This window comes from Physeter macrocephalus, chromosome 18 (assembly GCF_002837175.3).
Source record: "Physeter macrocephalus isolate SW-GA chromosome 18, ASM283717v5, whole genome shotgun sequence".
Taxonomy (NCBI): domain Eukaryota; kingdom Metazoa; phylum Chordata; class Mammalia; order Artiodactyla; family Physeteridae; genus Physeter; species Physeter macrocephalus.
This window is the reverse complement of record NC_041231.1, coordinates 6850324-6864634: the sequence shown is the minus strand read 5'-3', so window position 1 is coordinate 6864634 and position 14311 is coordinate 6850324. Positions and strand designations below refer to the sequence as shown.

Genomic DNA, 14311 nt, shown 5'->3' with positions numbered 1-14311 from the left:
TAGCATCGTCCCCAGGGACACTTGTCACGGCAATGTCTCCCCACTGTGCCTCAGAACAGCAGCATGGAATAAGCACTGATGCATGTTTGCTAAATTAAAGGAAAGGACAAGGTGAATTAGCCAGCGGAGAGGTGGCTAATGAGCCTTACTTTGCAGCTGCGGAAACTGGGGCTCAGAAGCCTAAGCATTTTGCCCAAACGGCACGTGCAAGACTTCTGCCCAGTCTAGTCATTTCTGCCCAGCAGAAAAATTGACTTTCGCTACCTCTCCAGGCTTGGCTTTCTCACTTGCCACGTGATTCCTTAAATTATTAATCTGTGAGGAAATTAACTGAGAGCCAGGAGCAAAAGTCCCGCTCCGCCGGAAGATAAAAGGAGAGAACGAAGAGGCATTTGGTTTCCAGGGGCTCCATCCTCTGGTAGTCCAAACACTAACAGGGAGACTCAACGCCCTTTTCCTAAATCCCAGCCGGAACTATGTCGCCAAGACTATCCTGGCGGGCGGTGAGGCCCTGGGCCTGGAGAAGTGCCTGGAATTCTTGGAGAATCCGGGTCGTGAGGCGGTCAGAGCCAGTGTCTGGAGCGCTCCAGCAGCTGAGGGGCGACTCTCTTGGCTCCATTTATTACAGCCTATTTTTAGAGGGCAGTTCAAGTTGGGTTGAGACTTCTCCACCCCCCTCCCCAACTGGACTGTCTCAACCCTATCAACTATATCCCCTCCCATGTCCCCACCCCCAGCCAGGATGCAGCATGTGAAGGTCTTCTCCTTCCAGAACCCTGTGTGGAGGGGCTTTGGTCCATCTTGATCCCAGCCACCCTAGTAGCTGTGAGGTGATACCTCACTGTGGTTTTGATTTGCGTTTTCCTAACGACTAGTGACGTTGAGCCAATTTTCATGTGCTTATTGGCCATTCATGTATCTTTTCTGGAGAAGTGTCTGCTCAGATCCTTTGCCCATTTTTTAGCTGGGTTATTTGCCATTGTATTATTCAGTTGTAAGAGTCCTGTATCTAGTATGGATACTAGACCCTTATTTGATGCATAATTTGAAAATATTTTCTCCCATCCTGTGTCTTCATTTATTTTTATTTATTTTTTTTTCCGAATGATGACCTTTATTGTTTAAAAGAAAAATGCTCCCACGCGTCTGATTTCGTCTTTACTTAGGGCTTTAAACACCCAGCTGGTTGTTTGTAGAGCCGAGGCCGCCTGTGCACCCTGTAAGTTTTCCAACCTCGCGGGTCGAGGCCCCGGCGGTCACGGGGTCAAACAACGCCAAAAGGCCTCCGTCGTCTCCGCGACCCACTTGGGGACCCCTGCCCGCGCAGGCGGCGCACGGGACTTCCTTCGCGGGTCTTCATTTATTTCTAATGTAGCAAAGAAAACATCAGAAGTGAAGAGGAGGCGTGTGGAGATGGGCTGTGGATTCCTGCCCAGCCTCCCGCCTGGGAACCCTGGAGCACTAAACCGGCGCTAGGGCTTGCCCTTTCCCGGGCCGCAAGCAGGGCCAGCCCAGCCCTCTTCCTCCACTGTTCCCCACCCGCCCCAGTTCCCCATCTGGGAATAATGCTCCTCATCGGGCCCGTTGTACCACCCCCTCCCTCCAAATGAAAGAGTCAGAAGGGCAGATGCCCCTGCGTGCGTGCCTTCCCACGGCTTCCTGACACCTGCAGACCTGCCAGCTGCCTGGACCTCCAGGAGATGTCCCTGCGGGTGGGGCGGCCCAGGACAGGTGGGGTTTTGATCGTGTCTATCTGCTTGAGGTCTCCCAACTACATTTGGGCATTCCACAAGTGTGGGTGCTGGGCACTGTGCCTGCCTTCAAGGAGGAGCCGGAGGACAGACAATACAAAACATGTGCAAACTGAGAACAGCAAGGCATGATTGCTTCTAGTAGGCAGAGCTGTGCAGCCTGGGAGCCGTGAAGGTGAGGCAAAGCCTCTCAGAGTTAACCCAGTTAAACTGAGCCTCAGCTTGCTCTTCTGGAAAGTGGGGTCAGTAATAACTCCACCTGCATCACAATGTTGTCTTGAGGACCAAATGTCAGTAAAAAGCTCTAAAATGCTAATTAGTATTACTTTAAGCTTGTCATGGGGGTCTGGAAGTTGTCTCTGGGTGAGGGGAGGGCAAAGGGTTGGGTGGGCTTAGGGAGAAAGAAGCTGCTTCCATCAGATCCTACCCAAAAAGTCCCCTAAACGGTATCCCCAGCCTCAGGATGGGACCCACTCCCCTATCTCCAGGGCAGGGGTGTCAGAGCCCAGACCCGCACTGTCTGGGAAAGCAAAAGCCCCGTTTTATAAACTGAGGCCAAAGCCAGGAGTGGCAGAGGTTGGCGCCGTTGGCAGAGTAGGCTGCCGTTGGCTGGTTTGGGGTTTTGTATTTGTTGTGCTTACACGTTTGGGAGGGACATATGGCTACTGGGGGCTCCGTCTTGGAGGGAGTGCGCAGTCCTCCCAGGAGAGGGCCCACGTCTGGGACAGGGGATGATGCTGCCTGGGGAGAATCCCGCTCCAGCTCGCGGCCCCGCCCCTCGCTCCCTCCCGCCCGCGGCACGGCCCCGCCCTTCGCCCCGCCGCCCGCGGCCCCGCCCCTCGCGCCTTCCTCCCGCGCCCGCGCCCACGGCCACGGCCCCGGCCCCGCCCCCGCCGGGGCCACATTCCTCCGGCCTGGCCTTGTGCTGCGCCAGGCGGGCGGCGGGCGGCGGGCGGCGGCGGGGCGGACTCGGCTGGCCTGGGGCTCGGACTTGGGGTCGGGAGCGCCGGGGACCTGCGGGCGCTGGGCCGGGCGACCCGAGGGGGTCGCGTGGCGGGCGGGCAGGGCGCGGGCAGGGCGCGGGCGGTCGGGTGTCGGCCCGGGTCCGGCCGCCGCTGGCCCGGCCTGGGTCCCGGGCGCCCGGCCCCGCCAGCTCCGTCCGCGGCCGCCATGTGGTGCCTGCACTGCAACTCGGAGCGGACGCAGTCCCTGCTGGAGCTGGAGCTTGACAGCGGGTAAGGGCCGGGGCGGGGCGGCCGGCTGAGCGGGGTGGGCTTGTGCGGTCGTGCGACGCGGGTCCGAGTGAGTGTGAGCGAGGGGTTGGGGGGCTCCGGGGGCAGCGCTCCCCGGTAGTGTGCGTGCGGGCCAGGAGCGGCCCGAGAACGGGGGAGGGTGTGCGTTCGCGCTCGTCAGCGACTGTCGGATGGGAGCCCGTGTGGGCGAGGCTCGTGGGGAGACCGCTGGGAGTTGGTATCCGGCGCAGGCGGCCCGCAGGGGGCCGGGAGTTTGTGGGAGGGAGCGTGGCCAGCGGGCGTCTGTGCTGTGTCTGGTGGCAGGCCGGCGGAGGTGTCAGGGAGCCCTCGCACAGGCCTGTTGATGCTGGACCCTGGGCCTGTGTCCGCTCTGTCGGGAGGCCCCCGGGGAGCGTGTGCGGGGCTGTGCGCAGGTGCCCGGGTGTGCTCTGGCGGGGACGCCTGGGAGTGCACCGGGGCACCTGGAGCAGGAAGGTCGAGCTCTGTGTGGCTGCTGCTGTGTCTGAGCGGGGCTGCGAGGGGGCCGCTGGTGGGGTTGGGGGCGTCTGTTGACGTGTGTCTGGTGCGGCCCGGGATGGAGTCTGGCGGGGATGAGTGTGTGCCCCAGAGATCGTCCCTGTTCTTCTTCGGGGCCTGCGGGTGGCTGGCTGGGCATCCAAGGGCCTGTGTTTATGGAGAGAGCGGGAGAGAGCGTGTGTGTGCTGGGAATATCGATTTCCTCGCTCTGCCCGCCAGCACAGCTGCCCCCTGAGCTGTCTGCGGGCCCACCGGGGGAGCAGGGCTGTGGGGCGGAGGGGATTTGTTGACAAACTGTCTTGGCTTGTGTCAGGCCCCTTGCGGCGGGAGCCCACCTTCAGCCGTTTGATCTCTGAGTTCAGAAATTCTGCAGTGTGCGTCTGGCAGGTGCGCTGAGAACGCACGTTATGTTCCTCTCTGCGCCCCCCAACCTCACCTCAGGGGCCAGGGCCCTGGGACTGAGGCTCCACGTGGGGTTGTGGGGTGTGGTTCCCAGGGACCCATGGCTCCTTGCGTCTGGGGTGGAGGCCAGGCAGGCTGCAGCTGCAGGACCAGCTGTCTGGAGTCAATGGCATCAGTCCGAGAATGGTGCAGGGGGAGTCACATATTCACATCCCACACGTGCCGGTGCCGGTGCCGCTGCCGTGCGCAGCTGTCCACCCCGTATTCCTCTGCGTTCTTGTCCTTGCGGTACCGCATCCCCACGTTGCGGGGGAGCAAACTGAGGTTGAGCCTTCTGTTGTCAGCACCAAGGCTCTGTGGTGTGAGTGCCTGCTGTATACAGTCCCTGCTCTAGGCACTGGGAACACAGCAGTGAGCAAAACTCAGAGTCTTTGTCCTCCTGGGGCCACAGGCTAGCGGGGACACGGCAGTCGGCATGCTCCGCTGGCTGGGCCTCCTCCATCGCCAGCAGAGAGAGCCTGAGGAGACTCTCCGTCCGTTAGGACTTGTCCGGTGCCACCCTTCCCGTTGGGATGTCCGTGGCCACCTCTTCTGCATGTTCCTACGTCCTGCACCTCTTCTCATTGGAAGTCCCTCCGTGTAGCCAATCTAAATCTTCCAGATATAGAGAAGCCTGCTTGGGCCCTTGTGTGGTCAGAGCTGGTGATGAGCAGCTGCTCCTTGGTCTCCGCCGGGCCAGGTGCCCTGGAGATTAAGCCCTGCTCAGCCCCAGCCCGCAGCTCACCCTCGGGCCTCTGAGCAGGTGGGGCCCATTTGCTACGGAGTGCCTGGGGGAGGGTGGGAGAGGATCAGCCCAGCCCTGGCCTGTGGAGGCTTAGCAGGGCGCTCCTTGGGCTGGCCAGCTTGCCCCCAGCCCAGAGTCCTTACGGGAGGGCCATCTCCCCTTCTCTGAACACAGAGAGGACCCAGCAGGCGCCAGAGGCCTCGGGACACCCCCACCGTGTAACAGGTCCAAGGCAACCTGTCCCAGCACGGCCTCGCCCCCCGGCCAACAGCATGCCTGGCATCTGTCCTGGGTGCTCTGCTCTTTGAGCCTCTCCCACCCTACCTTTCAACATGGGCACATAGAGGCAGGGAATCCAGGGACATGACCAGAGTATTACAAGGCGAGCCCAGAGTAGAACCCACATGATCTGATGGAGGCCTGCGGAGGGTCCCTGCCAGCCCTGCCGCCATCCTTGGGCTTTCGCTCAAGGAAGTCGGACTCTGAGCTGGTTGTGCTAATATTTACACAGCTTTGGTTCCGAAACACGGACAGGACTGCCAGCTGCACAGTCAAACAGCGTGATGACTGGACAGATAGGTCCTTCTGGAAGAGTATGGACAGGACTCCAGGCTCCGGGAGCTCAGTGTACACGTGTGTGCGTGTGCGGGTGTCATCCGGCTGGGCTCTGGAATGTGCCATCGTGGTTTGCTGGGAGAATCCGTGGGTCCAGGGCGACTCAGGGCGTCAGGAAAGAAGGGCTTGGGGAGGCGGACAGACGTTATTCCAAACCCCATCTCAGCTCTGTGAGTTTATGCAAGTTTCCACACCCTGCGAACCTCTGTTTCCCACCCCCCGTGACAGGGAATGGTGCTGCTGGTTCACAGAGGGGCCCGAGGCCCTCCCAGCGGGCGGCTAAAAGCCCTCGCTGGGCTGGCTGCCCCGTCCTCGGTCAGACGCAGAGTTGGCCCAGGTCAGCTCTAGGTGCTTCCCACCACCAGGGACCCATTGGATTTTCTTCCTTCCTCTTTTGTAAATTTCCTCTGCATTATGATGACGTGTGGAATATCCGCCCAGTAAGCACAGAGGCAAGGCGACGGCACAGGGCTGATGGGTTTGGACCCAGCCAGGGGAGAGTCCTGTGGAGATAGCCCGGGTGCCCTGGAACTGTGTGTTCCTGGGGGGCGGTGGGGAGGGTGTGCCAAGGCTGTTGAGTGTGATTTATTATTTGTTCTCAAAAAGCAAATCGTAACGAGTTTAAAGGCCATTACGGCTCTTGAAGAAGTAATCGGTCTGGCCTTAGAGAATCTGACTGTTCCTACTGCGTGAGTGGCTCCTGAGGGGAAGGTGGTGGCAATCGTGCTGGAGGACGTGGCATGGTAACTGCTGCTCTTCCGGCTGCGGTGCCTGCACTTGGGTTGGGCGTGTGCCCCCGAGCCCCGGGCTGCGGTTTGTGCTGGGCCATCGTGGCGAGCAGCGCGCCGGCGGATGTACTTGCGCTCCGGCCCGGAGGGCGCTTTGTTCTCTGGAGAGACGTGTGCGGCCCCGGGGGCAGCCACGTCCCACTTCCTGTGTTCCTTTATTCACTCACCAAACAGTCACCAAGCACCTGCTCTGCCAGTCCCTGGGCTCCACGTAGGGGAACCAGATTACTCGTGTGAAGCCGTGAGTCCCGGGGCCTGGACCTCGGGCTTGCACAGAACCCTGACTCTTCCCAGCTGCGTGGCTTCGGATATATTGCCTCCCCTGTCTGAGCCTGGATTTTCTCATCTGTGAGGTGGGACCCCAGAGTACACTGTGGGGCCCGTGCAGCTCTGCCTGGTGGCTGAGGACCCCTGGTACGTGCCCAAAAAGGAGCAGCAGCCCTTGGCCCATCATTACGTATCCTCACTGCTTTCCTCCTTGCTGGTTTTTGGAGTCTGCGTGGGGCGCTGGGCCTGGTCCTAGTTGCTCTGACTTTAATAGCTTTTAATGCCTTATTCGTACATGGCTGTAGCTTCTCTGCTCCTTGATGGAAAGGACCGTTCTTTCCATTTCATTTCCTTGGTTTGCAGTTTCCTAACACGGAGACAGTTTAATGTGAACTTAAGGCCCAGGTGTAGAACCATAGCCAGAGTCCCCTCCCTCTTTGTATAGGTGGGGAAACTCTGACGACATTGTTTTTTCCTCTTTGTTCAAAGGTTGGTATAATAATAATGATAGCAGCGGTTGCCATTTGGTGAACTCTGTATGAAGTACTTAGTTCTCAAAGCAGTTTATGAGAAGGAGCTTCTGCTGGGCCCATTTTTCAGTTGGGGGAAGGTTACATGCCTTGCCCAGGGTCCCCAGCCAGTAGCCCCGAGCGCTGAGCTTTGAACTCCGTCCACCTGGCTCCGAGGTCTGCACTCCTCACAGCCAGGCTCTGCTCCCTCTCAGACTAAATAACCTTCAGCAAAATATGTCACATCGCAAACAGAACCTTTTGCATCTTTCCCAAACCACAGAACGGGAGTCCAGTATCCCCTCCTGTGAGGATTCCCAGAGTGTCCCCAAGCAGCTATAGGCAGGTTGATGACATCTCTCTCCATTCTCCTAATACCTTGACAGACCCCAGAGCTCCGTCCCCAGACACTCCAGCAGGATGCTGGAGGATGCCCTTGGTCCCAAGTACTTGCCGCATTTTGAGGGTGGCACGCTGACCCCCAGGCCAGTCTCAGCGTGGCACGGGGTCTCAGGGACGATAGCCAACTGCCCCTGACTCGCTGAGGGGCCCGTGCGAGCACAGCTGGCCTGTACGTGGTGAGGAAGCCCAGGGGCATGGCCTCTGACGTCCTGAGGGGCACACATGCATGTGGGCTGTTGAATTCCATCCCACGGGAGGCGAGAAGGACCATATTTAAAAAACTGGAAGATTTGAAAGAGTCCCAGCTGGGAGGCAGCCTTCTTGTCTGGGTTTCCCGAAATGGCTGTGGTCCAGGCAGGGTCCGCGTCTGTCTGCCAATGTGTGCACTTTCTTCCCGATGCCTGAAGATGGAAGATGGAAGCAAACGGTGTTTGCTTTTCTGTCTCTGGCTGGGAGGCTCGGTGGTGTGAGAACTGGATGCAGTCGTCCGAGTGAAACCTGGTGCCTTACTGTGTTATAGAAAGAGCTCAGTAAATATCAGTTATGGTCATTGTCAGTGTTATTATTTTTCCTGATTATCACCCTGATTATTCCAGAGAGAGGAGGCGTCCCTGGGAGCCCTGGCGTCAGGCATCACGTCACGTCCCCTTTCTGGGCCTCGGTTTCCACCTCTGTGAGGACCGCGGGACCCCTGTGGTCATTTGCTGAGGGGAGGATGTTTGGTCCAGCGGTTGGGGGGCAGCTCCTGTAGCCTGCGACCCCTGCCCTGGGCCTCACACTCTCTGTGATCCTGGGAATGTTCTTTAGCCTTTCTGTGCCTTGGTTTCCCCGTTTGCAGAAGGTGAGTGACAGTAAGAGCTCATTACATGAGTGCTTAAACGTGTAATGTAAACACCTGGTAGACGGTAGCTTCTCACTCTTTCAGAGTTGAGGGGTTCCACGGCGCTGTTCCTCGACAGGAGTGGATGGCCCCTCTTTTTGGCTGCGGGCAGGGCCAGGGCTGCTCGTGGTGCGTGGCGGCGGTGACTGGAGGACCCAGATGGCAGCCTTGGTGAGGGGTGGCACGCCCCGCGGGCTTGTGTGTGTGCTCCTAGCCTCTGCTTACAGCTGAGGATTGCAACCTCCCACGGAGGATGGACAGTGGAGTGTTTTGCCCAGAGACTGGGAAACGTGCAGCTGGGCACCTGCAGGGAAGGGGGAGGGCTTGGCTGGGTTTGGTGGGTCTGGAGTTGGCACAGGTTTGATCCAGACTGGAATGGGCCACAGAATAAAAATGGTAATATCTGACGCTTGGGTGGCCTTTGAATCTTACACACACTTATCCTGTTTGAACCTCCCAAGAGGCTTGTGAAGTAAGTAGCTGGTATTATTCCCATTTTACGGACAGGAAACTGAGGTGAGGAAATGAAAATAACATATTTAAGTTTTGTACAATGTAGATTTGGTCTTCAGGTTACAGTATATCTTTCCCCCTCCCTGACCTTGTTGTGGCGAGGGTTTGGGCTTTCAAGGATGGAGGATGAGGCAGAGGCAGAGGCAGGAAGGGGCGGGGGGCAGACAGGAATGTGTGGGACCCCCCCCAACCCCAGGCCAAAGAGCAGCACTGGGTTCTCCCAGCAGCCACGTGTGGAGAGCAGAGCCCACTTCGCAGTGGGCGCGGCACCCTTGCAGCTCTGGCTGGTGGCCTGGCATCTCAAAAGCATGTTTGCTGGCCCATGAGGTCACCCGGGAGGCCACCCGGCGTGAGAAGGGCCCTCCAGGTCCCCTGACGCTGTCAGGAAGGCTCCCCCGCGGAGGGGCTGGTGGCAGTTGTTCAGGAACTGCCGGCTGCTCCCGGGTTCTTATGAATCGGTCTTATTTCCCCGTGTAGACCCCGGACAGGCCCCAGGGTAGCTCAGTGCCGTGCTGGGGCCTGGGGCCGGAGAGGAAGTGATTGGGAAACGGCTCTTTCCTCTGCCGCGAGAGGGGCGAGGTGCGGCCCTGCAGATTCGGCTTCTCCGTTCCCTCCGGCCTTGACTTTCTCAAAGCCATAAATTAAATGGGCAGGGTTTGGGTTTCTTTCCCCCATGCAGTAAAGATGGCAGAATGGCCCAGGAAGATGATAGGCCTTGATGTGGACAGCAGATTCTTGGCACTATTTTAAACTCTTTCCTACGGAAAACTCCAAACATATACAAAGTAGAGAGAATGGCCTAACGGCTCCCACGGGCACTTTTACTTCCTTGCCCCCGGATTATTCTGAGGCAGATCCCAGACATTCTGTTGATTTTAAATCAAGGACCTGTCGTGCAGTCAGCCTCATGTCTGGCAGTGGAGGTGTCGTGTGGCCGGGGTGGGTCCTCGGGGAACATCTGCGTTCCTCCAGTGGCCCTTGGCTGTGGTGGCCCAGCCTGGGAACCCAGAGCCTGGCCCGGTTTCCCGGCCTTGAGACCCGAGTGACGCCAGCCCCCCGGGGGAGGCCAGGCCCGCGAGGCCCCTCCCTCGGGTCGTCGGGTGGGAAGCCCGAGGCGCTGGCCTTCACCCCGCAGGCCCCCAGGCGGGACTGGGCTCCCTGCCCGGTGTCCCCACGGGGCCCCGCCTGCTGCCCCGGGGCTGCCCTCGCCCGGCGGTGGGGTAGCAGTGGCCCCTGCGCCCCTGTCCCCCCCGCACAGCGGCCTCTCACCTCGCCTGGCCTCTGGGTGGCCTGACACGTGGCCCCCAAGTGCTCTTTCCTCTGGCTTAAGAGACATCCACACGCACCACTGCAGCTCCTTCCAAGCCCTCGCGGCCAGGCCCTCGTCCTTCCTCTCTGTCCTGCAGCTTCTGACCTGGCTCCTGACGGCCTCGCCCTCCCCAGATCTCCCCGCCCACCCCTGGCTCGGGCTCTGGATAGAAGCTGGAGTCATCCTGGCCCCCACACCCGCCCCCCCCGCCCTGCATCGTGTCTCAGCCTGGCACACGGTGGGTGCGCAGGAAATGTGAGTTGGTCTGGTCCTTAGGAACGTGTTAACATACCGCTGTCACCGCCCCGGCGTCTGACACAGCGCTGGGCACACGGAGGGCCCGCAACCAGATTCAGTTAAAAAGCCACGGCGTGCCCGAGCCCCAGCGCACTCCTGCTCTGAACCGCTGCCCGCCCTCTCCCCAGGCGGGGGCTGGCCTTGGGTCACCCGGTCTGACGCCGGGTCCTGAGTAAAGGCCGCTCCTTAAGGTCTCTTCCTGCTGCCAGCCGCCCGCCGCCCGCCAGCCGTGCGTCGCAGCCCCCAGCACGTCCGATTCGCAGGCCCCAGGTGAGGACTTGCGCGCGTTACCGTGTGGCCCTGACGGCGGCCCTGTGAGCTGGACAGCGCCCCCGTCTTACGGCTAAGAAACTGAGGCGCGGAGAGGCCTAGTCACTTGGCCGCGGTCGCACGGCTCCTGCTCGCCGGGTGCCGCTGTTCCGGGAGGATGAGGGGCAGCATGCTTCCCCGGGCCCTCGCCGTTCCGGCTCCGGCTGCCGCGTGCGGGCGGGGGCCTGAGAGGCAGGAGGGCGCCGGGGGGCAGGCGAGGCGGGTGGGCGCCCCTCCCGAGGAAGGGATGGCAGAGGCGTGGGTGTGAAGCACGGGGGCCCGTCGGCCGGCGGCCCGGTGCCTTGGTCGGCCCCCCCGCTTCTCCCGGCCCCACTCGCTCAGTTACGTTACCTCTGTGTCTCACCCTCTCTGTCGACTGAACGGCTAGGTGACAGAGCACCTGCCTCTGCCTTTAGCTGCGAGCGTGAGCCCTCAGTGGCCCGCGGCCCCTGGGTGACGGCGAGGTGTCCACGCGTTCCCGACTGTGACAGAGGCGCCGCCCTGGTGGAGGTGTTGGTGGGGGTACGACTGTGCGCGTGTCGGGGCGGGCGTGTGGGGACCCTGTACTCGACGCTCTGTTTTGCTGCGAACCTAAAACTACTGTGAAGAATAAACCTCTGTTGAGGAAAAAGTTGTCGGGCGGTGAGTTAGTGCCCTGCGAGGTGCTCAGCGGTCTGGGCGCGTGGCTGTCACCGGCTGCTCTGCAGTGATTCTCGTCACCGTCAGTTCCTTCCTTCACTCGTCCGAGGATGTGCTGGCCCTGAGGACACAGACACACAACGTGTGCGCCCGTCCCAGGGCCAGCTCACTGTCGGGCAGGGCGTCCCGGGGCCTCGTATGGGCTGTGCCCCCTCCGTCACGGGCACCCAGTGTCCCGGGAAGGGCATGGACAGCGCCACAGCCTGGAGCACGAGGGGAGGGGTGTGCAGGGCCCCGTGGGAGGGGGCGCGGGCACTGCCCCAGGGAGTCAGACTGTGACGAAGATCTTAGGTCGGCAAGGGCTCGGATGATTTGCAGTTTGGGAAGTGCTTTCTCGCAGCGGAGGGGGCGAGAACAGCTTGGAGGCCCGCCGTCTAGGATGGGGCCGGACAGCTAGCTGGCCCGAGAGCGTCCCGGGCTCCGAGAGGGCCCCCCGCCGGGCCCTGGCCGACAGGGTGGGCTGCAGACGGGACGCCTGCATGCCGGCTGTCCTCTCTCTGCCCGCCCGCTCCCCCGAGCCACCTCCCCAGCCGGTGCCTCTTGCCTGCCCTGCCCAGAGGGCGGGTGGGTAGAGTCCCTGGGACCCGGCCCAGCCCAGTCGGCTGGAGCCTGCCACAGAGAACTGCTTTATTTAAGTCCATGTCGCACGTATGGAAATAACTAGAGGCCTCTATTTAATTTGGCTCAGCTGGGAAGATTTTTGGCTGTGTGCGTGCTTGTGTGTGTGTGTGTGTGTGTGTGTGTGTGTGTGTGTGTGTGTGTGTGTGTGTGTGTTTGGAAAAATCTTTCCATGCGCGCCCAGGGATTGAAAGCCCCGGTCATCCTCATGCAGTCAAACGGTCAAAACCAACAAGAACCGCCCTGGCTTAGCCGGGGGTGAGTGTCTGGCAGAGGGCAGGCTGTAGGAAGTGGGCAAGAAAAAAATACAGACAGGGAAGAGGCGATGCTGTCTGCAGATGAGATCCTGGTGAGGGGAGCAGTTTTGTAAACTTTCAGGTAACCTGGGGGCGGAGCGAAAGGATGAAGCTCTGTGCAGCTGCACCAGGGTGTTCCCGGTTCCCGAGCAGGGAGTGCTTAGCTTGGTGCTGGACTGGAGACCACGTTTCCCACATCTCTATCCGGCCTCGACAGACCCGGCAGAGGATCTTGGCCAAGCCCTTGTCCGTCCGTGTGTAGAGCAGAAACACCCCCCGCGCTCACACGGGGGCTTGCAGTTGGCAAAGCCTGTCTTCACTTGATTCCCCCTTGCCTGCTGGGTAGTGGGCGGGAGCGATACCCATTGCTGGGATGAGCCAGCGGAATCCTGGAGAGGTGAGGTCACCTGCCCGGGGTCACTCAGCCCGGCAGTGGGGCAGCTGGAGCTCGACCTGGTCTGACCTCCTCCCAGAGCCGCCCTACACTCCCTGCGGGCGCTTCCCGAGCTGCAGGGCACCGTTCCTTGCACAGACGGGTGAAGGGGGCTGCTGAGGTGGGCAAACCCCGGGACGTCACCTGGGCATCCGGGTTTGGATGCACGCTTTTTAAGTTACATCCTAGCCGCGTGACATCGAGGAAGGAGGACGTCTGGCGAGTTGAAGTTTGGTGGCCGTGACGGCTACGTGATCGTGGATCGTCCTCCATGTGGACCCACTTTGGTGGGTCTTGCAAAAACCAAACGCTCAGAGGGTGCGACACGGCGGAAGGCCTGGGCGTTCCCACCGCTGTGCAGAGTTGTGGGAATTCTGGAGCCCTGCCCCTCGGGACTTGGTGTTCTAAATCAGGTTCCTTGGGAACAGCAGATCCCGGAGCTGCAGATCTGACTTTTCTGCTCTTTGCCTTGGCTCTCGAATGTTGGTCCTTTGCAAGCATGGCAAGCAAATGCAGATGCTCTGAAAGGAAGGCGGCGTGAGGGAGAGGAGCAGGCCAGGTGTGGGCGGGCTCTAGGGAGTGGTGAGGGCTGTGGCGGTGGGAGAGCGCCTGCCCTCTCATGGGTGTGGCTGCCGCCCAGCTCCGTCTTATTGTTACCAAGCTGGAATATGGGCCCGCGTGGCCCGATCCTTAGTTGCCCGTCTGGAGCTCCGTGGTGAGACCTCGTGAGCCTCCCCTCGCAGAGACCCTTGTCTCCCGAGCTCCCTCGGGTGCCCATGTGAGGAGTGGCAGGGTGGGTGCCAGGCCTCCCAGCCAGCCGTCCTGGGGGTGAGGCGCAGGGTCCTAGATGTCCGGGCCTCACCCTTCCCTTGGTCCTCGTCCAGATGGCGCTGGGGAGAATAAAAGGCTTTTTCACAGCCTTTCTCTGGAAAGGCTGCCCATCCTGGGTTTGGCTGCAGGGCTGGCATTAGAGGCCCCATTGCCCTCGGTTTAGGCCTGTCCCCCGGCTTGGTGCTCTGGTGCCTGGGATGTGGCGTGAGATCCTCAGGCAGGTTGGGGCCCCCTGGGACCGCTGGTGACGCCACGTGAGCAGCCCCTCGCCGAGCAGAGGCCCTGGCTGGGCTGGATTGGGGGTTGCCTGTGTCGGCCCTCACCCCTTCCCCACGACCCTGCCTCCACCCGAGCCTGCGGCTTCCCCGCCAGCTGGATTCCAGCCCAGGTAAAAGCGCACATTTGCCGCCTGCGGAGGGGCTCCCTGCGCCTGCCTCCCGTCCGAGGCCCCATCGGGGCCGGCCAACAGGCCTCCCGGGGCTGGGGAGGTGGGCGCGGGCAGAGGTGTCCTGCACGCGGCCCCTGTTCCTTTGAGCCTCGAGGCCTGGGGAGCGGCGTTCTGGGTGCAGAACACACGTCTGTTCCTCAGAGAAACTTGCCCGTGTCTGCGGCCGTTTGGTGCTGCCCGGGCCGGGCGGCCGGGCCAGGGAGCAGGCGTGGGCGCAGGTCCAGAGTCCCAGGCCCCGTCGCGGCTGTGGGTGTGTCGGGGGAGTCGGATGAGTCTCCCCCCGCAGGCGTCGGTGCCCCCGCTTGTAAGTGGGGGAGGAGCGAGCCTGGCTGCGGGCTTACTGGGCCGGACTGAGGCGGCCCCAGTGAAATGCCTGGCCGAGGGGCTGAGG

General features: G+C 61.1%; 1 protein-coding gene across 6 annotated transcripts in view; it reads left to right on the top strand.

Moving 5' to 3' along the window:
• The first annotated feature begins 2890 nt into the window (after positions 1-2890).
• Positions 2891-14311, top strand: part of IQSEC1 (IQ motif and Sec7 domain ArfGEF 1) — a 68628-nt gene continuing 57207 nt past the window's right edge. For all 6 annotated transcript variants that reach the window (XM_055079528.1, XM_055079527.1, XM_028478949.2 and 3 more), the window contains exon 1: positions 2891-2986. In XM_055079528.1, the coding sequence (XP_054935503.1) occupies positions 2922-2986 (65 nt within the window). In that variant the 5' untranslated portion in view covers positions 2891-2921. The remainder of the gene's footprint in view (positions 2987-14311) is intronic.